Source organism: Hyperolius riggenbachi, chromosome 1, assembly GCF_040937935.1.
Source record: "Hyperolius riggenbachi isolate aHypRig1 chromosome 1, aHypRig1.pri, whole genome shotgun sequence".
NCBI classification, from domain to species: domain Eukaryota; kingdom Metazoa; phylum Chordata; class Amphibia; order Anura; family Hyperoliidae; genus Hyperolius; species Hyperolius riggenbachi.
In genome coordinates, this window is record NC_090646.1 from 296,915,814 (window position 1) to 296,941,430 (window position 25,617).

At 43.9% G+C, this 25,617-nt stretch overlaps 1 protein-coding gene and 1 long non-coding RNA gene across 5 annotated transcripts in view; one reads left to right on the forward strand and one right to left on the reverse strand.

Annotated features, from left to right (window-relative positions):
- The window catches only part of LOC137508550 (uncharacterized), a 76,193-nt gene extending 60,911 nt beyond the window's left edge, over positions 1–15,282 (forward strand). Inside the window, exons 2-3 of one of the 2 annotated variants that reach the window (XR_011020484.1) lie at positions 6,116–6,209; positions 14,503–15,282. This is a non-coding gene — a long non-coding RNA (uncharacterized lncRNA). The remainder of the gene's footprint in view (positions 1–6,115; positions 6,210–14,502) is intronic. The other variant, XR_011020483.1, reaches the window with a different exon arrangement.
- Positions 1–25,617, reverse strand: part of ACER1 (alkaline ceramidase 1) — a 200,520-nt gene that overhangs the window by 23,118 nt on the left and 151,785 nt on the right. For all 3 annotated transcript variants that reach the window (XM_068233760.1, XM_068233761.1, XM_068233759.1), the window contains 2 exons: positions 16,251–16,389; positions 5,268–5,405 (listed from right to left, as the gene is read on the reverse strand). In XM_068233760.1, the coding sequence (XP_068089861.1) occupies positions 5,268–5,405; positions 16,251–16,389 (277 nt within the window). The remainder of the gene's footprint in view (positions 1–5,267; positions 5,406–16,250; positions 16,390–25,617) is intronic.

The window sequence follows — 25,617 nt, forward strand, 5'->3', positions numbered from 1 at the left end:
ATACATGCACTACAACCAAATAATACAGGTAGATACAAACAATAAGCATACAGAAAGGTATGAAAATCAGGGTTTATACAAGGACCTCTCTGCATAAGCGAGTTATGCAGAGTAGGTCCAGTGTATTGACTGTGTGCACACGGACCCTGGATCCAAATAATAAGCACAATAGATATATATGCAGGATAACAATCGAGGAGGAGACGCACGGATAGTCAGGCAAGCAAGGTCATACACAGGAGATCAAACAGTACAGTAATCGCTAGGCAAAGAGTAGTCGGTATACAAGGCACAAGGTCAAAACACGGGAGATCAATACAGCAGGGAATCAAGGAACAACACCAGGAACAGGGAACTCAGGGCAGGATGGCTAGGATCAGGAACAAAGAGCTAGCAAGCTCTGAGTGTTCAGGTGTGGCCTAAATACCATGCTGAAAGGCCATGTGATAGTCCAGGCCTCCTCCCTGTCTGTGAAGACATCTCCAGAGAGTCCACCCTCTGCTGGTGGGCAGAGGAAAGTTCAGGCTGTAAATTCATAGAGGCTGGTGACATCTGCTGGTGAAGCAGAGGTAGTACATACAGAAATCTACCAGCAGATGCAGATTGTAACACAAACAGCAGAGGGGATAGGATTTGTCCTTGTGGCACTCCGAATTGTAGAGGTGCAGGTTTGGACATTATAGGTCCTAGGGATACTCCCTGTGTTCTGTCAGTCAGGAATGATCTGAACCGGTGGAGGACTGATCCACTGACGCCACAGTAGTCCTGCAGTCTGTTAAGCAGGATTTCATGGTCAACTGTATCAAAAGCCGCTGAGAGATCCAACAGGATTAGGATGGAGCATTCCCCTCCGTCCCTTGCCATGAGCAGATCGTTGCAGACTTGGATGAGGGCTGTTTCACAGCTGTGGTGTTTCTTAAAGCCAGATTGTAAAGGGTCCAGGATGTTGTTTACTAACAGCTTGGTTTCAAGTAGCAGATAGACATCCTTTTCAATAACTTTACCTAAGAAGGGAAGGTTGGAGACAGGTTTGTAGCTGCTCATTGCATCTGGATCCATGGAAGGTTTTTTAAGAAGGGGTTTGATGATTCCTTTTTTTTTTTTTTAGAGAGGTAGGAAACCTCCCTGCTTCCAGAGAGCAATTTACTATTTTGTGAAATGCTGGACCAAGCAGGTCAGGGCATTTCAGCATATGTTTAGTTGGTCCAGGGTCCAGGTCTGACGGAGGCGACGGAGGATGTCCGAGATCTCTTCCTCAATAATACTTTTGAAGTCAGTCCAGGGTGTTAGGTTGTTTTTGCAGCTATTTCCAGGAGTTGCATGAGTCTTGGGTGCTGTGGACTGAATGAGAGACCGAATAGAGGATACTTTGTCAGCAAAGTAGCAAGCAAATTTCTCACATAGCTCCTTTGAGGGAGTTCTAGTATGCTTAAAGAGAACCCGAGGTGGGATTTAATTATGTTACTGGGGCACAGAGGCTGGTTGTGCACACTAAGACCAGCCTCCGTTGCCCCATGGTGTGCCTCCATGTCCCCCCTCTGCGCGCCGATATACCCCCCCCGCAGTGGTGGCGACACGCACAATGTTTACTATGCGCTACAAGTCAGCGCCGCTCCCCCACCTCCTCCGCATCGGCGCTACCCGCCCGCGTCACTTCCCTCCTATCAGCGGGAGGGAAGGGACACGGGCGGTAAGCGCCGATGTGGAGGAGGCGGGGGAGCGGCGCTGACAGACAGCGCTTAGGTAAACATTGTGCTGGCGACACGCTGCGTGTCGCCAGCACTGCGGGGGTATAGCGGTGCACAGGGGAGACATGGAGGCACACCATGGGGCAACGGAGGCTGGTCTTAGTGTGCACAACCAGCCTATGTGCCCCAGTAACATAATTAAATCCCACCTCAGGTTCTCTTTAAGACAGGATGGGTTACATAGTCTATCAACTGTGCGGAATAGTTGGGCTGGTCTGTTGGCGGCCTTTGCGATCTCCTGTGATAGGTAGGAGGATTCCAAACATTTTTTTAAGAAAAAATAACTGCAAAGTGGGTTGTGCATAATTATTCAGCCCCTTGAGTCAATACTTTGTAGAACCACCTTTTGCTGCAATTACAGCTGCCAGTCTTTTAGGGTATGTAGAGACAGCTTTGCACATCTAGAGACTGAAATCCTTGCCCATTCTTCTTTGCAAAACAGCTCCAGCTCAGTCAGATAAGATGGGCAGCATTTGTGAACAGCAGTTTTCAGATCTTGCCACAGATTCTCGATTGTATTTAGATCTGGACTTTGACTGGGCCATTCTAACACATGGATAGGTTTTGTTTTAAACCATTCCATTAATGCCCTGGCTTTATGTTTAGGGTTGTTGTGCTGCTGGAAGGTGAACCTCCGCCCCAGTCTCAAGTCTTTTGCAGTCTCCAAGAGGTTTTCTTCCAAGATTGCCCTGTATTTGGCTCCACCCATCTTCCCATCAACTCTGACTAGCTTCCCTGTCCCTGCTGAAGAAAAGCACCCCCAGAGCATGATGCTGCCACCACCATATTTGACAGTGGGGATGGTGTGTTCAGAGTGCAGTGTTAGTTTTCCGCCAGACATAGCATTTTGCATATTGGCCAAAAAGTTCCATTTTGGTCTTATCTGACCAGAGCACCTTCTTCCACATGTTTGCTGTGTCCCCCACATAGCTTGTGGCAAACTGCAAACAGAACTTCTTATGCTTTTCTGTTAACAATGGCTTTCTTCTTACCACTCTTCCATAAAGGCCTATTTAGTCATTAGCACTCATCAGGCAATGTCTATGGGCAACTGCACTCAGACCAAAGGGGGCTGAATAATTACGCACACCCCACTTTGCAGTTATTTATTTGTAAAAAATGTTTTGAATCGTATGATTCCCGCTCCACTTCTCATGTGTATACCATTTTGTATTGGTTTTTCACATGGTATTCCAATAAAATGATTCATGTTTCTGGCAGTAATATGACAAAATGTTGAAACCGTCAAGGGGGCCGAATACTTTTGCAAACCACTGTATGTATGCATGTATGTGTGTGTATGTGTGTGTGTGTGTGTGTGTGTGTGTGTGTATGTATACATACATAGATATAGATAGATATATATATATATATATAGATAGATTGATATATATATAGATTGAGATATATATATATATATATATATATATATATATATATATATATATATATATATATATATATATATATACACACATACACACATACACACATACACACATACACACATACACACATACACACATACACACATACACACATACACACATACACACATACACACATACACACATACACACATACACACATACACACATACACACATACACACATACACACATACACACATACACACATACACACATATATACATATATACATATGTATATATATGTATATATATGTATGTATGTATGTATATGTATATATATATATATATATATATATATATATATATATATATATATATATATATATATATATATATATATATATATATATATATATATATATATATATATATATATATATATATATATATATATACCATATTTTTCGGAATATAAGACGCACTTTTTCTTCCCCAAAAATGAGGGGGAAAAGTGGGTGCGTCTTATATTCCAAAGATGCGGTAAATGTGGCTCTGGAATATACTTACCGGCTCCTGTTGCCGCGATCCTCTCCTCTTCGTCTGGCGCTCTTCATCCCAGGACGTCTTGTCATTCATTGTGAACGTCTTCAGAGCCCCAGCTGCCCGCGCGCCTCTTCACTGCAGTCTTCGTATAGACTGCAGCCTTTCGATATACATGTGCTGCCGCCGCCGCCATCCTTCCTAGTTACGGCGTCCTCCCCCGATGTCCTCCCTAGTTACAGCGTCCTCCCCGACGTCCTCCCTAGTTACAGCGTCCTCCCCTGACGTCCTTCCTAGTTACAGTGCCTCTGACGTCACGCGCACATGTGCGTCGCAGATCAACCAGCAGAGGGCACTGTAACTAGGGAGGACGTCGGGGAAGGACGCTGTAACTATCGAGGACTTCAGGGAAGGACGCTGTAACTAGGGAGGACGTCGGGTGAGGACGCCGTAACTAGGAAAGATGGCGGCGGCAGCACATGTATATCGCAAGGCTGCAGTCTATGCTAAGACTGCGGCGAAGAGGACCGCGGGCAGCTGGGGCTCTGAAGACGGTCACAATGCATGACAAGACGTCCTGGGATGAAGAGAGGAGACTGCAGCTGAAGAGGAGTGCCGCAGCTTGGACCCTGAAGACCTGCATCCTGAATGACGGGCGCCCTCTGATGAAGAAAGCCAGATGGGGGAGGAGAGGATCGTGGAGACAGGATCAGGTGAGATGTTTCATCAGGGTTTAGCTAGTGTAGTGTATTTGGTGGTGGCAGAAGGGGTTGGTTAGTGTAGTGTAGTGTAGTGTAGTAGGTGGTTACAGCAGCAGGGGTTAGTTAGTGAAGTGTAGTGTAGTGGGGGCAGCAGGGGTAAGTGAAGTGTGGTGTGGTATAGATGGGCAGTGTAGCTTAGGCCAGTGTGGTGTAGATGGGCAGTGTAGTTTAGGGAGAAAGGGTCCATAAGACGCCCCCTGCACCATAGACGCACCTAGGATTAGTTTTTTTTTTTTTCTTTGATTTTTGCCCCCTAAACCTAGGTGCGTCTTATATGCCGGAGCGTCTTATATTCCGAAAAATACGGTATATATATTCTAACACAAACAGTAGAGTCGAATTGATAGTAAACTCCAAGCAGGGCTGGGCCGAGGCATAGGCTGGAGAGGCTCCAGCCTCAGGGCGCAGTGTAGGGGGGGGCGCACAATTCATTCAGATGTCATTCCTAATTGTGTTTGAAGCAGAAAGAAATAAGAAAAGGGGATACATAGCAGTGACTGCAAGCCAGATAACTAGATATTAAGGTGTTGGGTAGGTTGTGGACCCCGTGGCCCTCTTAGTCTAATAGCAATCAGTGTGTGACAGCTGGGGTGGGAGGGATGGAGGGTCGCACTTTGGTGTCTTAGCCTCGGGTGCTGGAGGACCTTGTCCCAGCTCTGACTCCAAGGGACCAGTAAAAGCAGTTTTCTATATTAGAATTGGTCATACATTGTATATTTATACAGATGAATTGGACCTGAGGACTGAGTTTACTATATCAGAGCTTACCGTAATGGGATTCTACTGTGTATGTATATTAAGGAATTTGCTTCCATATTTTGGTAGAAGTTAAAAATTAAAACTTACTTCCTTATTTCTTTCCACAAAACGTACAGTATATGGAAGGCTATGCTGTTTAAGACATAGGCATTGATAGTAGGCTTCACAAATGACAACAGCGTGCTGATTACTGCTGTAATCAGGATGACCATTCCAAACTGGCTCCTGTCACAAAGCAAGAAATGTGAATTGGTTATTAAGACAACAACGATAACTAAATTGCAGCCCTAGTTTGACCTGCTGAGTTTTTTATGGTTAATATAGGTAAATAGTCCCCTATTTACCTATATTAACCATAAAAAATTGAGTTTTCAATATGGAATGTTCCAGGAAAAGCTGCTACTACTCCTCACACAATTTTATCATTTGATGCAGCTTTTCCTGGAACATTCCATATTGAAAACTCAATCACATGAGAGATCTGTGCAAATTTGCTTCCTCTGCACAGAACCATCACCTTTAGATTGTAAGCTTGCAAGGGCAGGGCTCTCTAACCCTTTTATGTCTTGGAATTTGTTATTTATTTTGTATATTGCAATCTGTTATATGTTGTATTCATCATGTTACATTTGTCACTGTAATTACCAATTCTAGGATGGATGAACGTTGAAGTTTACATACCATAAAAACAACACAGTAAGTTTAACCATTAATTTTTCCCACCTAAAACCTAATGCTAGCAATTCGATGGTTTGGTTCTCAAAGGTGGCTCTAAATTTGTGCAGGGCCATAAAACCTTTGAATTGTGTATAATAATCCTATGTAATACAAGACAAGCAGAGCTCAATGACGACCAGAGAGTCCTAAATAGCTATCAATCCTTTTTTATGATTCTGTCTTTATGGCTCTTTATCTCTCCCTTCTTTTTCCCTTAGAATTTATGAAGCTTCCTGTTATCTAGAATACGTATTGGAAAAGTGTTGGGTGAACTGTACGCCACTTTATGCTGATAATTAAAGAGAACCTGAGGTGAGCGGGATATGAAAGATGACAGATTTATTTCCTTTTAAATAATGCAGTTTACCTGGCTGTCCTGATCCTGTTTCTAATATACAAAGACCTAGGAAAAGCTTGCAAAACAGGTGCTCTGACTCAAGTCTGATTAGCCACAGGCTTCTTTCATGCCTAACAATATCCTCCCCTCCTAATGCCTAAAGCTGAATGTGTTGTGGGTACTGGCCTTAACACTATCCTTCGCTCCTAATGCTTAACACCATCCCTAGCTAATTGGCCACTCACAACCATAGTAATAGCCATTTGGCTATAAGTAGCTGATCGCCTAGTATTGCCTAAAAGCACTATCTATCGGAAGTACTAGTCGATTGGCTATTGATAGCCCATAGTTAGTATTGGCTACTGATTGTGGTGATATATTGGGGTGCTGATGCTGTTAAGGATAATACAGTAGTATATTTTTATTTTCCCATTTTTATGTCTGCTGTGTACTACTGTATCATATGGGATTGTCTGCTAGCCAGTCTGGCTTTGAAGGCTGGCAGCTTCCTGGAGTTCCTTATATAATGTAAATTAACTCTGCATTCAATGGCCATTGTCTGCTCCTAATTGGAAAAGAGGTAATTAAATAACGAGCCCCTCTTTTGTCTTTTGTTGCCGTGCTTTGAACTCTGTGCATATGTCAATAAGCCAAAATACAATCCAGACTGGACAGTGGAAGCTAACACAGGAATGTTTGAAGTCAGAGGACAGCCTACCTGGAAGTGGGTGAAGTGGTTTGAAGTCCTTTTTTGATACAATTTTACCTGGGGTCTGAATTGCTTTGAAGTCTGCCAGGTGTGAAAAGCCTTGAATTTCGCATTTCAAAGCTAGCCCAGATGTGACAAGTGGCTTCGCAGACCGTGATGTCACAAACGGGGAAATTGCGTTAGCCTCTGGCCAGGTAATGGCTTATTTGCCAAGAGCAGTTAAGTCCCCACCTTTGATCTGCTGTGAAATACACTTTTAAAACTAGTTCCTCCCCTCCCCAAGGAAGTTACAGCCTCCGGGCGTATCTCACCGTATGAAAAGCAGGGCCAGATGCCTAGAAAGGATCTTCTCCTGGAGATGGCGCATAGCTAGGGATGATCTCGACTCCTGGTCGAAAAACGTCGTGCTCCCGCCAACAACGTTCTAACCTACGCTGGTAACGTTCTCTTTTTTTCCCCCGTTTATTTTACGCAACTGTCCTTGTGTGTATATTGTAACTTTTACTTTGTAACTTTTTTACTTTGTTTTTTGCACATCTTTTGTATATATTTTCTGCATTGTTCCATTTTTTTCTGGAATATTAAATTGTTATTTAATAAGATTGACTTCTGCTGTACTAAACTAACACTCATAGCCTAGAAGAGACTGAAGTGCAACTGTGTATAAGTCCATGCCTAAGTGTATGTTTGAGCAGTCCTACCGTATAAGATTGTGATTGCATTGTGTGTGGGGCGTTTGTCATACGTTGGCCTAAAGCGCGCAGCTGACTCAACGTACGAAAACGCCAGTGCGAGTAGCTTGACAGCAGAGTAGCTAACGGTATCGTTCGGAACGACTGTTAGTGGTTTTGCTTCACCACAGTGTAAGATTGCAATTGTGTGTGTGCGTACGTGGCGGTCCCATATTCGGCCTAAGCGCAAAGCTGACCCGAATATGAAAACGCGGATTGCATGAGCACTCGACCGCAGAGTGGACGTTTCTAGCAACAGCTAGTGGTGGCAGTAAGGAGCGTTTGAGGGGTCCCAGCCTTGTCTGTAGCTTGAATAAGGTTGTTCCCCGCTTGATCTGGTCAAACCCGCAGTCGGAAACCGTATATGCAGGCGTGCCGCGGGCCGGTTCCTGACACTGATGGCTGGTGTTGGGTGCCCAGCTTTTTTTGTACTCCTATGTATATCTTTGCATTTAGAATGTGTTCTGTGATTTTTAAAAGGTTAGAAGTTGAATCTACAGTATATACTCATGATCTGAAGGGAATACTATTGTTAGAGTAAAATATTGGTGCTTTAAGTGTATTAACATGACTAAAATGATCAGATTATGAAACAAAGTGCCCCACTTTGTACTACAGAAATGCTAGTTAGAAGCAAAACCCAAACACACATGTAAATGGATGCCATGTAGAGGTCTGTTGTTAATGCAGGGGACATATAATGCCACTTCTGCCACTATAAGAATAAGGGGAGTCTGAAGCTCCAGTACTAACCACACATCCTGTCTATGTACTTTTTAAGCTACCACAGAAAATTGTATTTAACCTGAAGGAGTAACCTAATAACCAATAAAACGTAACAAAAACCACTTCAATTATACATACACTAGAACTACTGTTAACAGTTTGCTCCTGATTAAAAATAGACTTGGGCCACCTACCTAGGATATCAAGTTAGTCTAGCCCCTATGGCCTAGTGTTGTGCCCTCCGCACTGTGAGGTTTACATTAATATAGATATACCTAACTGTAGAATCCTCCTTGTATAACGAGACAGGTTCTCTTAAGTTTCTGTTATAATAGGAAAATAGACAGAAATCTGTTTCTCTCTAGCAGCAGCTCAGAGCAATAGAAACTAGATAAGGGGGTCTAATGATTTCAAAGTTTAATTTTCTCCCTCTATCATAACAGATTAGCTGACTGAAACCAGATAATAAAGGACTTAGGACATGTCAGATAGATATGTATGTTTCTGCAGTGTTTAGCAAAATTATTAGCTGACAGGTATGAAAGTCAGAAATAGGAACCAATCATGCCATATTGTAATTATTAACTTAATGACATAATGCTTTATGTGACTATAATGCTATAAAAACTTGAAGTCTTTCATTATTAAAAGAAGAAGATCTGGTTTGCAAACATGTAGCTGGTGTCCGTGTGATCTTCTTCCTAAGGGCCTAAAATTCGGAGTCCGTTAGCCAACGTATGAGTAGAGGTGTTTGGCCTCACTTTAAATTTATATTACAGGTCTTAGACTTCACAATTTGGCGCCCGAACAGGGACCGAGCAGATAATATTCACCTAGGATTGTCTGAGGTGTGAGATAGCAGGACAACAGTTGCCTAGTGGAAGATCTGTCAACTTGGTAAGAACCGCTTGACTTAGCTCCTATATATCTTTGTCTCCTCTCTCTCACAGCCTCTTGTGGTCTGGGTGAGTATTAATGCCTCGCAAAAACTGAACCTTGGCTACTTGGATGTATTTGTCTTGTCTGTGGTGCTTGTTTTTATGTAATCTAACATTGTATTTGGGGTTTATTAACGGTCATTCTGAAAATGCATGTGTAATACCTTACAGTGCAGTGTTGATGTAATTTGTAGCTGTAACTTTGTTGTTTATGCATGTCTTTTCAAAAAAGGTTGTAAAGTGTTATAAATAGATCATAGACAGGTTGCTGCGGTTTTAGCTTTGTTGATTTAATCAGTGGCTTTATTGAGGTGGCATTAGGAAGTGGTTTTTACGCAAATTCTAGACCATAATATATGTCAATAATATAAGACTGTGTATAAACGCTGCGTAGCAGTGTTTCACTCCTCACGTCTGCCAAAGCTTTCTGTTTCAGTTCAGTCTATATTAGTTAATAATTAACAGGCCTCTGCTTGCTAGAGAGAATATATCTCTCATTAACCGGCCTGAGATTAGAGGTAAACTCACAGGTCAAAGGGCCCCTGGTTTGTAAGTTTCTCTCGCTGTGTAAAAGCTTCATTGCTAACACAGAAGTTAACTATTTGCAGACTAAACTAGCAGATATCTTGGGAACATATTACCGCATCATATCTCTTGGTCTAAATATATTTTGCAGGTAGAGGGCTAGGAACGTTGTGTTTATAGGCATTTGAGAAATTACGTTTGCTAGATAGAATAAGGGTGTCTGATAAAAAGGTGTCTAGAGGTTTTATCTCATGTATTTGTAGTAAGTGGTTGGCCAACCCGTGATACAAAGTGCACTTTTTGAAGTAGTAAGTGTGTAAGCTAAGGATGGGAAATAATGTATCTACCCCTCTTGGCTCGGATCAAGCAGGTCTTGATCCTAAACCTCCTGGTAAGACAGCAGTTGAGTGGATGACAGACACCCATGGTACGTGGGCTACAGCCCCGTTTAAAAGTATTTGCAAGAAAGAAAAAATGCCAGATGGTGGAAGATTAGATTATGAGTTTTGGAAAGATTTTATAGCCAGACATCAGAAATGGCTAGAAAAGAAACAGTTAAGTACTCAGATTAAATTGTGGATGACAGAATCTCAGAAAAAGCCAGAACAGGTTGTAGAATGTTTCTATGCTGGACAGTATAGATATGCCCCGAGGAAAAGATTGCCTGCTGGGTGACCAGATGAAAGCATCAAGGTGTAAGGTGTTGGAGCTGGAGCAGCTATGTCTAGGGGTGCAACAACATCTGCTGGTAGTGCAGCCTTGAAAAGGGAAGGTTTGAAAAGGAGCAAAGACTGTCTATGGAGAGGCAATACGGCAGCAAGTATCATATTTGTTGAAGCAATAAGCATTTAAAGGAAGAGACAAATAGAGGAATATAGTACAGTGACTAAGCAGCATAGAGGATTGTTGGTGAATATACATAAATACAAGTGTTAAAGCATCACCTGCACATCAGAAGTGGTATTACATTTACATTTCAGTTTGCTATGTTATCATCTCTAGCAAAAAAAAAGTTAACAAGGTTTCAATACTGTCTGCCATGTGTAACATTTCTTAGTCACTGCATTCCACAAGGAGCAAACCGTCTAACAGCAGACAGGAGGGTATCCAATGTTAAAAATGACCCAATGCCAACATCTGTCAGGAAGTTAAGGACATTTCTGGGTTTAGTAAGTTACTGCAGGGATTGGATTCCCAATGCATCCCAGCTGATGACACCTTTGTATGAGAGTGTCTCCAGGGAACCATTTGTAATCACTGAACCAGGCAAAGCATCTTTTTGAGGCCTTAAAACAAGCCATAGTCACAGCACCAGTGTTGGGGCTGCCTGACTACAAGAAAGAGTTTTTCCTTTTCTGCCATGAGAGCAAAGGACATGCAACAGGAGTACGCACTCAAATGCATGGCTTCAAGCAGAGGCCTATGGCCTATTTTTTAGCCAAACTTGATCCAGTGATTCAAGGGTCCCCTGGATGTGTCAGGAGTGTAGCAGCTTGTGCCCTCATGCTTACCAAGTCGGCTGACTTGGTGCTAGGACATACTCTTAATCTGTTAACACCCCACAGTGTACTTGAAATCCTAAACAGTGGTACAGAAATCTTTACCTCCAAATAAATCAGCCCAAAAAAGCTGAGCTTTATGCTCTCATTGAAGCCTGTACTCTGGCCACAGGTAAGACTGCCAATGTCTTTACAGATAGCAGGTATGGATTTTCCATATCACACGACTACGGTCCGATTTGGAGGTCCAGGAACTTTATGACGGCTGCAGGTAAACCAATTAAAAATGCTGATCTAGTAAGTAACTTGTTTGAGGCTCTCCAGTTACCATCCAGGGTAGCCATATTAAAAGTACAAGCACACACAAAAGAGCAGTCAAAGGAAGCTAAAGGTAATTGAAGAGCAGACGCCGCTGCCAAAGCCGCAGCTCTCACCCCCCCTGTCGGAAGTTGCACTGTTCAATATCTCAGATTCCACCTGTACCAGTGGATGTGGAGATGCTGAAAACTCTACAAAGACAAGAAGCTACCAGCCACAAAGCTGCATGGAGTAGTAAGGGGGCACAGCAAGAAGAAGATGGAGTGTGGAGGGCAGGATCTTTGTTCTGTCTTCCTAGATCTCTATACCCAATGATGGCTGCTCTGACACATGGTCCAACTCACATGGGTAAGAACAATATGGTTGCTCTGGTAGGTAAATACTGGATAGCACCTGGGTTCAGCTCCGTTGCTGCCCGAGTCACAGCAAATTGTGAAATCTGCATGCGACATAATATTGGGCAAGTAGTCAAGGTAAGGCAAAGGCATATGCCTAGGCCAGAGTACCCGTTTCAAAGGTTGCAAATTGATTTCATACAGCTCCCAAAGGTGGGAGTGTATGAATATGCGTTGGTCTGTGTTGATATCTTTTCAGGTTGGCCCGAATGTTGGCCTGTGGCCAAAGCAAATGCTAAAACAGTTGCTAAGAAACTGCTGTCTGAGGTAATATGTAGATACTCACTACCAGAGGTAATTGACAGTGATCAAGGCTCTCATTTCACAGGACAGGTGGTACAAGAAATAATGCAGGCCATGGGTATCAAACAGGCTTTCCATACTCCCTACCATCCACAAAGTAGTGGGAAAGTAGAAAGATTAAACAGTACCATTAAAACTAAGTTAGGTAAAATGTGTGAGGATACAGGGAAACCATGGCCAGAATGCTTGCCTATTGTCTTATACAGCATTAGAACCACTCCAATGAGCCACAGACTTGGATTAAGCCCTTATGAAATTCTGTTTGGGCAGGTACCACGCACCAAAATATATCTACCTCAGCAGCTACAGTCATTTCATTCCAATTTAGCAGAATATGTCATTGCCCTACAGAACCATCTAACTGAAACTCATAAAAGCATTTATCATTGCATTCCTGGGAGACATCTCGAGCTCACTCCAACCTGAATTATCGCAAATTCTTTCTGTTTTAGGAAAGCAAATTTTTGTTTTTCTTAACATCTTAGTAAGGGGGCTTTTAGGACCATTGTAGTCCCTTACACACTCCAATGAGTTCTGGGTCACCATGAGCTTGCTGGTTAGTCTGTACCTCATTGCATTCCAGAACCAAACTGTATACAAGATTCGCACAAACTTTTGCCAGGAGATTATGTTGTATTGAAGCGGTTTAACAGGAAATCGTTGGAAGCCAGATTTCAAGGGCCTTATCAAGTTCTCCTTGTGACAGCTACTGCAGTAAAACTTGAGGGATTCACTACCTGGATTCACGTCAGTCATTGTAAGAAAGTGACCAAAAGCAAGGATGGTTAATCTGACAGCATTAAGTATTGTACTGTTTGTATATGTTGTCAATATCTTACAGGCACAAGAATCCTTCTGGGAAGAACCTAATTTGTACATGACGTTGCAAAGGAGAGTGGCATTAGCTGAAAATAAAACAAAATGTTTGGTATGTGGTATGAGGCCAAAGGATTCAAAGGGGTTGCCACTAATAGCCATCCCCATAACAAATGAAGCATTAAGTAAAGAGGACATTTTAGGACAAAACCATACTGCAGATAGAGCCAGAGCTGTCTGGAGAACCCCTGTGTTAAAACCAATGCCTAATTCAAAGCCCACAATATGCATGGATATAGAAAAATCCCTGAGACACCTCTAGTATCCCTAGGTAGACTGCCCAAATCATATTGCAATAACGCCACATATAACTTTACTATGCTCTGGAAAAATGTAAGCATAAATGATATAGGTACTGACGCATGGTCCCTAGGAATAGCTTTACTTATGCTCCTAGGGGGTAACACTGGTTATATGAATTTTCCCTCAGATCAAGGTATTAATAAAACTTTATGTAATTTCACTGTATTAGATGCCATCCGGATCCCGGAGTGTGCAAACTTATTAGGAATAGAGCTTGCTATGATAGGAGCAGGAGCACATGTTAATGTATCAAAAGAGATGTTTTCACGAGGTATAATCTCATTGCAACCACCCTATTACTTTGTTTGTGGACGCTGGGCTTATGCCTGGCTGCCAAGAGGAAGCTATGGTCCATGTACTGTAGCCACCTTAGCTCCAGGAGTAGCTGTTGTAGAAGAAAAAGCTACAACTGCAAAGAAATATTTATTGCCCCATCACAATCTATATAAAAGGAGTCTGTTTACCGCCAATGACTATGCATGGGCCTTTTCCCTACATGGACAGGTTGGGGGATGCAAATGATGATAAGATTAAATGACTACTCTGGACTAATTGACAATATGTTTAATGAGACCATTGCAGCGGTCACTGCTAACACAGTTGAAATAGCCCAAGTACGCAAGTTGGCACTACAAGAAAATTGGCCTTAGATTATATATTAGCGGCCCAGGGGGGGATGTGCATGGTGGTCCAGGATGATTGTTGTACATGGATTGACGACAGTGGTGACATTGTCCTTAATCACTTACAAAAAGTAAAAGAATTGCAAAACACCGCTAGGGAAATAGGCAATGAGGGATGGAATCCTTTTAAAGGTACAAACATAGGAAATTTATTTGGTTCAATTGGAGGGTTCTTTAAACAAATAGTTGCCTATCTGGTGATGTTCCTGCTCACAGTTCTGATGTTTTACCTTTGCTATAGATTCATTATGTGTTTCATTAGCAGGTGCACTCGCACATCTGAAGCTCACATCTACCTAGTTCAAAGAAGAAGCTCCTATGATGAAATATCTACCCAGGAGTATGAAAATTGCGTGACATCGTCGGTCTAACTATTAGATCCTGTGCCTGAAGGCCAATTGGCTATCAGGGTTGGTACGCTTGTCACTGTTGCGCTTAACGTGCGGTGACCGTGCCTTGAACGCGCTTTGTCACTATTGCGCTTATCGTGTGGTGGCCGCGTTTAGCTATAGGGTAGTCAGAAGTTTATGTTAGAAAGCTTTATTTTAATTGCTCTGTAAAATTCTTGTTGTTGATTGTTGCTATAATTGATTTATTAATTTATGTGGCCATCATATGGCCAAAAGGGGGGAAATGTGAGGTTTACATTAATATAGATATACCTAACTGTAGAATCCTCCTTGTATAACGAGACAGGTTCTCTTAAGTTTCTGTTATAATAGGAAAATAGACAGAAATCTGTTTCTCTCTAGCAGCAGCTCAGAGCAATAGAAACTAGATAAGGGGGTCTAATGATTTCAAAGTTTAATTTTCTCCCTCTATCATAACAGATTAGCTGACTGAAACCAGATAATAAAGGACTTAGGACATGTCAGATAGATATGTATGTTTCTGCAGTGTTTAGCAAAATTATTAGCTGACAGGTATGAAAGTCAGAAATAGGAACCAATCATGCCATATTGTAATTATTAACTTAATGACATAATGCTTTATGTGACTATAATGCTATAAAAACTTGAAGTCTTTCATTATTAAAAGAAGAAGATCTGGTTTGCAAACATGTAGCTGGTGTCCGTGTGATCTTCTTCCTAAGGGCCTAAAATTCGGAGTCCGTTAGCCAACGTATGAGTAGAGGTGTTTGGCCTCACTTTAAATTTATATTACAGGTCTTAGACTTCACAGCACTCTATGCTGGTAGTTGTAATGTCATCGGAGCACTGTTCTTCTGCTACATACAGGCTTTCAGTCACAGTTTACTGCAGAGATTGGGACTTGATGAAGACATCTATTGAGAAATTGATGTTCTGTGTGTGGTAGCAATAGATCCCTCCCTGATAAGATTCAGATCAGACAGTTATCAATTGTTTTGCCACATTTAATGGCAATTTAGGTGTTTATGGCTACCTTCAGTCCGCTTGTTTGTATGCACAGTTTTTACCTGTCCACCAGAGTCTTTGCTTTTTTGCAGAGTAGTAATTATTTGCCTGGCATTTTGTGTCTGGTTGCTACTGTATTCACTTACAGTAAGATATCCCCTTCTCTCCTCTCTTTCCTTCTCCATACAAAAGAATATGCTTAGCATTCACCTTTCCAAAAAAAAAGGTTGTTACTGTAGTTGGATGCATGTCCAACTACAATTTACTGCATGAATCAGGTTTAAAGGACACCTGAAGTAAGATGGATATGGAGACTGACATATTTATTTCCTTTTAAACAATACCAGTTGCCTGGCAGTTCTGCTGATCTTTCATGCAACAGTAGTGTCTGTCTGAATCACCCATATGAAACAAGCATGGGGCATTTTTAGCAACGATTTGTAAAACATTGATGCAATTTTGCAAGCAATAATAAAGAAATGCTTTAAATCACGTATACCTCACTAGAAATATAGTATTTAAAGGCTGTATACACATCTTTTTACTGACAAATCTAAATTGCATACATTATTTTGTCAACTAATTGAATTGTAACAGCCAAACAGGAGACTGCTCAACAATGTGCCAAGCCTACCTGGTTTCGATGAATCTTGGAAAATATTTTCGAGGGAACCATATTGCGTAACCAAGGCAAATAACCCACAAAATGGAGAGCTCATCCAATAGCTGGCCAAAGAAACTGAGAGTCATGTGGTAATATATGGAGACAAGGCCTAAAGAGTAAAAACATATTGTATCAATCTAACATCAGCCATGATAAAACTAAACTTCAAAACAATTAGATGTATATAATTAGTGAGCATTACAATTTTAGTAGTGATAACAGAATTTGTTTGCAAAGCTCCTGTAATGAAAAACAGAACTGCCCAATTAATGTGGCCAGGCTGAAATCACAATGATTTATTAACTTATGATTCTGATCCAGCTCTGAAACATGCATGAAGAAGAAATTTAAAGTTTCGAAAGCTTGCAAATGAATCTTGTACAGTTAGTCAGTCATTAAGGCCTCTTTCCCATCAGGACGTTGCATGTTAAGGTCGCATAATGTACCACTAACGCAACGCCTGGTGGTGTTGGAGGAGGACGCCAGAGTGAGCCACGTTGTGCGGCTGTTGGTGCGCCTTTGATACTCTGCGGGGACTGTGGTGATATATTGAGGTGCTGATGATATTAGGGAGTACAGGAACATATCTCTGTCATTTTTCTGTCTGCTATATCTCACATGTGTATTCTGCTTTGAAGTGATGGTCATCTGGCTGTACTACATTTGCATCTAAAGGAAATGGGTGATTGTCTTGGCCATATGAAGTACTTTGAGTTTCTGTATGCAGTTCCTCTGAGAGTGGTTCCCTGCTAATGGGATTATCTGCCTGGCTTTCTGAACTCAGGAGACGGCCCATTGTCTCAATACACAAAGCAAGACTAACACAGGAATGTTTGAAATGTATTTGACAGCCTACTGGAAATGATTGAAGGGGTGAAGTCCTTTTGATACCAGTTTCTACCTGTGGAATTTGAATTATTGGTGGAGGTGCAAACTATATCCTTATCTTTGATCAGCTAGGAAATACTGTCACCAATGGGGTTGTCACCTGTAACTTGGACTAGGGAAATCTTTTCATGTATGTGGGCTATAGTACATTTTTCACATGTGGATCTCTGGAAATCCCATTATGTCTAAGATTAAGTTAAAAACTAGTTCCTCCCCTCCCCAAGGAAGTTGCAGCCTCCAGGCGTATTTCATAGTATAAAACCGCAGCTAGGATAGCCACAACTTGTAGTTCTTGGAGGTAGTCCACACGGCTAGAACTAACCTGGTTCCTGACCAGAAGTGCGTACTCCCGCAACAACGCCAGATCGATACGCTGGTATGTTTAATTCCCCGTTTATTTTGGTAAGCAAAATTGCTTGGTGTGTATCTTAGTAACTTCTTATTTTTGTAACTTTTATCTTTGTAACTTTTTATTTTATTTGTTGTAATATTTTGTATATAATCTGTTCTGCATTGTTCCACGTTTTTTATGGAATATTAAATCGTTATTTAATAAGCTTGACTTCTGCTGTGCTAAACTAACACTCATAGCCTAGAAGAGATAGAAGTGCAACTGTGTATAAATCCATGCCTAATTGTATGCTTGAGCAACACTATCATATGAAATTGTAATTGCATTGTGTGTATGAGGCACTTCTGCGCTTGACAGCCGAGTGGGAAGTCTAACAGTATCGTTCGGAATGACTGTTAGTGGTTTTTCTTCACTACAGTGTAAGATTGCAACTGTGTGTGTGTGTGGGTGCGTGGCATTCCCGTATTCGGCCTAAGCGCAACGCTGACCCGAATATGAAAACGCGGAGTGCGCGCTGAGGACTCGACAGCAGAGTGGAAGTGTCTAGCGAACTGCTAGTGGTGGCTGTGAGAGGTGTTCTGAGGGGTCCCAGCCTTGTTTTAGCTCGAATAAGGCTGCTCCCCGCTTGATCTGGTCAAACCCGCAGTCGGGAACCGTATACGCAGGCGTGCCGCGGGCCGGTTCCTGACATAATTGGCTGGCAGTGGTGGGAACGTTTAATACATTAGTACGCAGTTTAGCTCGCTATTCTGAGTACTAAAGGCTGGAAGCTTGCTAGAAGCACTAGCCTACAGAAGTCTAGTCAGTGCAGAATCTATACGTTTTTTTTTTTTGTTTGTTCAAAGATACACACTTGGAATTTTGCTTTCCCTCCCCCCCTTTTTTCTTTTTATTTTTTGCACGATGGCTCAGAAAGCATCCAGCTACGCAAGGCAAAACAAAGAGATACTACTCAACCTGTGTAAGCACAAAGGCATCGAGACAGTGAGCGGCCAGACTAAAGAGCAGTTAGTTCGTGCGCTCGAGGAGTATGATGAGGCAGAGCGAGCCCGTGCTTCAACGTCAGCGGATGCAGCTCACGACACGCCAGAGGAGGAATCGCTCCTGCCACAAAATGCGAGTGGAGTCGATGTCCTGGATGATCCACCGAACACGGAGATGACATCTCTGGAAGCCGACCTACAGCTACTAGGTTCGGCTGAGCCCGAACTGCGCCTAAAGCTGATTCTGGAACATCGGCAAGCAGAGAGGGAAATACGACAAGCCCAGAGGGAACAAGTTGCACAGCGACACCAGGCTGAGAGGGAAAGTGCTCAACGGCAACACCAGCTGGAGCTGGCTAAACTTCAGCAGCAGAACCGGTCTGCTGGACCCGCAGAACGCGAAGGTGAGCGAGTCCACAGAATCCCCCTGGATAAGTTCCCCGCTATGGACAAGGACTCTGACATAGACACTTTCCTACAGAGGTTTGAAAGGACTTGTCGGCAGTATGGGGTGCCCCAGTGGGCAAGATACCTCACACCAGGGCTGAGAGGCAAGGCCCTGGAGGCGTTTGTGAGTCTCCCCCAGGAGGAAGAAACCGACTTTGAGGCGATTAAGAAAGCCATCATTGCGTGATACCACCTCACTCCAGAGGTGTATCGAAAACGTTTCAGGACAGTGCAGCGAGGTCCTAATGACAGTTACCTGGATCATGCGTGCAACCTGCGCACTGCCTTCCAGCAGTGGCTAAAAGGAGTGTCAGTGGAAACCTTGGATGCCCTGCAGGAACTGATGATAAAAGACCAGTTCCCCCACACGTGTCCTGTTGAGGTCCGGCTGTTTGTGCTGGATCGAGAACCAAAGACCGTGGATGAGGCTGCGGAAATGGCCGATTCCTACACGGCCCATAGGGCACCCGAGTCCCGGAGGACTACTACGCCCAGCTGGAGAGGAGAACAGATTGCTAAACCTGTTTCACCCAGCACCCAGAGGAGGCAAGCACCGCTGTCTCCTGGATTCAGGCAACCAACCACTGACACTCGGAAATGCTTTGTATGTGACAGGGTGGGTCATTTCAGCACGACTTGCCCAGAGAGGAAGAGGGTGGCCCCAAAATCCAGTGAGGCCTCAAACCCCAGGGAAGTCCCAACTGCTTTGTGTGCTACGAGAAATGCCAGTGGCTATGCAGAGAATCTGCAGCTTGTCACGGTTGGGGGTACAATTGCCACTGGGCTGAGAGACACTGGAGCAGAAGTGACTCTCATACATCCCCAGCTTGTGAACCCGGAGCAGTACATACCTGGAAAAATGATTGCTGTCCGAGGAATTGGGGGTGTCACCCCAGCCATACCCACCGCCTTGGTTCACCTGGATTGGGGGGCCGGCAGCGGATTGAAAGAAGTTGGGGTAACTGACAAAATCCCCACCAACGTTTTGCTGGGTACTGACCTGGGACGGTTAGTGGCCCGGTATGAGCCTACTTCAAACTCCGGGGAGCCTGCATCCCCGACAGAAGCTCAGGACTCTTGCAAGGTACTGTTTGATAACGCAGTGCAAGTGGGGAGTGCTGGTGAGGCCCCAGGGGCTACGGACTGTATGCTAGGAGCAAGCCCTAGTGAGTCTCCAGTGCCTAGGCCTGGAGTGGGACATGTTGATCCGGAGAATGCAGAAACTGATGATGTCCTTTATGAAGCACGGACTATCGAGGAGATCGATGCAAGAACTGTGGATGCTACTTGTGAAGTGCTGGGTAGCACTGGGTATAATGCAGCAGATAATGTTGATGTGGAATGTAATGTTCTAAATGTCAATATGTGTAAGATGCATAATGCTGATGTCATATGTGTTGTGCTACATAATGCTGTGTGTCAGGTGGACACTCCGTCGGCTGCAGAAGTAACCAGCCGGGCTCGCTGGGCTGCAGCAGATGGATTGCCCACTGAAGGGGCAGATGGCACCAGGCCAGGTCTTTCCCCTTCAGATGTTTTTAAGACCAAAGGTGATGTGGTTTATGATAGGTGTAATGTGGACGCTCCCATAGATGCCATGGTAACCCGCAGCGCTAGCGGGTCTACAGCACAGGGACTGTCCACCGAAGTGGCAAATGTTGCTGGGTCAGCCACATCCAATTCGGAACCTGGCCCTGAGGGCCCAGGAGCCTCTCCGTCTGCAGCCTTCCTGGAATGCGTGACAGGCAGCAATGAGCTCTCTGGGGCTGTTCGATTTGACAGCAGCCTGGAACAGCTCAGGGGTCTGGCCAGCAGGTCACCAGCTGGGAGGGGCGGGCTGAGAGGGTCCCGGGAAGTTATTCCCTCGGAGCTGTCCGAAGTGGAGGAGGCAGACCGGCAGTTCCCCAAAGGGACCGAGAGATAGCTCCTGCCACTATAGAGAAAGTGCGTGTAGCGATGGTTGGTACCCTTCCCCAGCTGCAGCACTGTCTCTATGGTTGCGAATTCACGGTCGTCACTGACCCTCATTCCCCTGGTTGGTTACGTCAGGTTGCCAAGGGCAACGACACATTGCAGCAGCCTGACCTAGCTTTCCATTCATATAGCTTGGAGCTAACTGACAGGTGGGGAACCCTTCTGAGGATGCTAAAGGGTCACCCCACCCGGCCAGGCCGTCAATGTAGGCTTTGGCAGGATGATTCATTAGAATCACCTGCCAGCGCCATCTGGAAGGGGAGCAATCATGGGAATGCTGATGGGCTGTCCCGTCAAGCAGAACCAACAATGTAGGTGCAGGCAGGATAATCTGGGAAGATCATCTGCCTTGCCCCATTCTAAAGAGGGGAGGTGTGGTGATATATTGAGGTGCTGATGATATTAGGGAGTACAGGAACATATCTCTGTCATTTTTTTGTCAGCTATATCTCACATGTGTATTCTGCTTTGAAGTGATGGTCATCTGGCTGTACTACATTTGCATCTAAAAGAAATGGGTGATTGTCTTGGCCAAATGAAGTACTTTGAGTTTCTGTCTGCAGTTCCTCTGAGAGTGGTTCCCTGCTAATGGGATTATCTGCCTGGCTTTCTGAACTCAGGAGACGGCCCATTGTCTCAATACACAAAGCAAGACTAACACAGGAATGTTTGAAATGTATTTGACAGCCTACTGGAAATGATTGAAGGGGTGAAGTCCTTTTGATACCAGTTTCTACCTGTGGAAATTGAATTATTGGTGGAGGTGCAAACTATATCCTTCTCTTTGATCAGCTAGGAAATACTGTCAACAATGGGGTTGTCACCTGTAACTTGGACTAGGGAAATCTTTTCATGTATGTGGGCTATAGTACATTTTTCACATGTGGATCTCTGGAAATCCCATTATGTCTGAGACTTAATTAAAAACTAGTTCCTCCCCGCCCCAAGGAAGTTGCAGCCTCCAGGCGTATTTCATAGTATAAAACCGCAGCTAGGATAGCCACAACTTGTAGTTCTTGGAGGTAGTCCACACAGCTAGAACTAACCTGGTTCCTGACCAGAAGTGCGTACTCCCGCAACAATGCCAGATCGATACGCTGGTACGTTTATTTCCCCGTTTATTTTGGTAAGCAAAATTGCTTGGTGTGTATCTTTGTAACCTCTTATTTTTGTAACTTTTATCTTTGTAACTTTTTATTTTATTTGTTGTAATATTTTGTATATAATCTGTTCTGCATTGTTCCACGTTTTTATGGAATATTAAATCGTTCTTTAATAATAATGGCAATAATGGCAGTATTTGTATAGCGCCTTTCTCCTGTCGGACTCAAAGCGCTTGCGAGGCAGCCACTAGAGCGCACTCAGTAGGCAGTAGCAGTGTTAAGGAGACTTGCCCAAGAAACTCCTTACTGAAATAGGTGCTGGCTTACTGATCAGGCAGAGCCGAGATTTGAACCCAGGTCTCCTGTGTCAGAGGCAGAGCCCTTAACCTATTACACTAACCTATTACACTAACCTATTACACTATAAGCTTGACTTCTGCTGTGCTAAACTAACACTCATAGCCTAGAAGAGATTGAAGTGCAACTGTGTATAAATCCATGCCTAATTGTATGTTTGAGCAACACTACCATATGAAATTGTAAGTGCATTGTGTGTATGAGGCACTTCTGCGCTCGACAGCCGAGTGGGAAGTCTAACAGTATAGTTCGGAACGACTGTTAGTGGTTTTGCTTCACTACAGTGTAAGATTGCAACTGTGTGTGTGTGTGGGTGCATGGCGTTCCCGTATTCGGCCTAAGCGCAAAGCTGACCCGAATACGAAAACGCGGAGTGCGCGCTGAGGACTCGACAGCAGAGTGGAAGTGTCTGGCGAACCACTAGTGGTGGCAGTGAGAGGTGTTCTGAGGGGTCCCAGCCTTGTTTTAGCTCGAATAAGGCTGCTCCCCGCTTGATCTGGTCAAACCCGCAGTCGGGAACCGTATACACAGGCGTGCCGCGGGCCGGTTCCTGACAGGGACCATGTGATCGGAACACTCCGCATTACGTGGTCCCGCCAGCCAATCAGCGGCCGCTCCTGGAAGAAAACACTGCAGTGCAGTTAATATTAATTAGCCATGTGGCTAAGCGTCCTAACGGACTCTCCCCTCCTCCTCTCCTGCAAAAATAAAATACATTACTGAGCATGTGCACACAGTCTAATGTGGCTAAAGCCGCGTATAACGCACAGCATGCTGCACTTTGATTAAACGTGCAGCATTACAGTGTAACGCAACGTGGGCACTGTGAACAGCCCATTGAGTTTTCATTACTGTGAGTTGGGCAGCGTTACAGGCTGCTCTAACGTGCGCCTGTAACGTCCCACTGTGAAAGCAGCCTAAAGGTATCACCTAAACAACTTTTGTTGTTATGTTTTAGGATTATTAACAGTAACAAACCCTGCAAAGGGATGCAGCTCTTCCTTGTCCTGATACACTGACAAATAATGGGAACAGAGAGAAAAGTAATTCTGTTGTCTGCACAATAGTTGTAATAACTGTATCTGCTCAGCCATTGCTAAGAAATCACACAACGTTTTTTAGACATAGATTTGTAGCCAGTCCCTATTCAGTGTGCGGCAGGGTCTGTTATACAGGCCCCAACCTTTCTACCCCTCCCTATGTGCTCTGTACTGTAGTGATCCTGGAGGAGTCTGCAGAGCCAGTTCTGCTCCATCGAAGATGAACAGAGAGAGTGTTCGATGGAAGCTGAAACTGGGTGCACACTCGTCTGTCGGTTTTCTGCAGGGCCGGCCCGCTTATGAGGCGGGGTGAAACTTTTGCCTCAGGTGGCAAATTTCCAGGGGCGGCATCCGCCCGTCCGTGCGGGGAGCCGGCCGCCGAGCTGGAGGGGTAGCTGGCAGGATGGGGGTATTGGGCCTAGCGGCGGGGAGGGGGGGTCGGACCCCCCCCCCCTTCCCTCGCCTGGGTCCCCCGTCCTCCGCTCCCCTCCAGCCTTACATAGAAGCAGCCGCTATTTGTAAGAGGCACGGGCGGGGAGGACTCACCTCTTCCTCGATCCAGCGTGCGCTCCACTGACGTCACTTCCTGCAACGCTGCAGGAAGTGATGTCAGTGAAGCGCACGCTGGGAAGAGGTGAGTCCTCCCCGCCCGTGCGTCTTACAAATAGCAGCTGCTTCTTCTATGTAAGGCTGGAGGGGAGCGCAGTTCAGGGGACCCAGGCGAGGGAGGGGGGGGGGTACGACCCCCTCCCCGCCGCTAGGCCCAATACCCCCGTCCTGCCAGCTACCCCTCCAGCTCGGCGGCCCCCCAGAGCGCCCCCCCCACCCTTGTGGCGGCGGAAAATTTTTTTTTGCCTCAGTCGGCAAAAAGTCTAGGGCCGGCCCTGGTTTTCTGTATGTGTTTTCTGCACACCATGTGTGTCTGTATGTAAGCTAATGTAATTGATAGAGAAAATGTACGCAGTGCTTCACTGCTGTCAGTTTTTATCAGCATGGGGAACACACATTCAAGTGTGCATTAGGCAGTTGAATTACATTGGTTCTCAGTTTGCCTGTGCAGGAATCCTGGGGGGAGAATGGGGGGTGTTGGGTAGGAGGGGGCCCCATCCACATTCGCAGGGGGGCCCAGTGACTTCTAGTTTTGCCTCTGCTCATTATATGTAATTGATTTCATTACATAGTGCTATTGTTCAAAACGTGCTAAGTACTATTTTAAAGAGACACTGAAGCGGAAAAAAAATTATGATATCATGAATTGGTTGTGTAGTAGGGATAATTACTAGAACATTGGTAGCAAAAAAAATATTCTTATATTTTTATTTTCAGTTATACAGCTTTTTATTTTATAACATTGCATCATTCTCTAATACTTGCAATTTACACATTGCTCATCATTCTAAACGTTTTTGTAGAACAGGCAGTGAACTTTTGACCTGTCCTGAACTGTTTTCTGCAAAAGAAAAACACAAAACAGCTGAGATAACCTAATCAGAAGTCAGAGCTCTCCAGGACTTTCAAAGCCGCAGAGCTCAATGGCTATTTGCATAGATAACAACTGGAGTTTCTTTTTCCTGTACTGAAAACAAATATTATGGTAGCCATACATGGTACAATTTTTCAATTAGATAATTTAGTTAGATTATTCTGTTAGATCGAATATAAAGATTTTTCCAGCATGTCCGATCATTTTTCCCGAAAAAACGGGATAATCGTTCGAATTTCTTGATCGAAAATTTTTTTTTCAACTTTCATTCAATTCGATCATTTAGATCGAATAAACGGGAAAATCAAACGTTTTTATTGTATCGTGCATGGGCACCATTAAGGTGGCCATACATGGTACAATTTTTCAATTAGATAATTTAGTTCGATTATTCTCTTAGATCGAATATAAAGATTTTTCCAGCATGTCCGATAATTTTTCCCGAAAAAACGGGATAATCGTTCGAATTTCTTGATCGAAAAAAAAAAAAATATTTTCAACTTTCATTCAATTCGATCATTTAGATCGAATAAACGGGAAAATCGAACGTTTTTATTGTATCGTGTATGGGCACCATTAGACTGATGTCTCCTAATGCTTTATTTCTTAGCTCTGCTACACAACCAATTCATTATAACATAATTTTTTTTCCACTTCCGTGTCTCTTTAAGCCCCATACTCACCGCATGACGGGTCTTGTGATTGGTCCT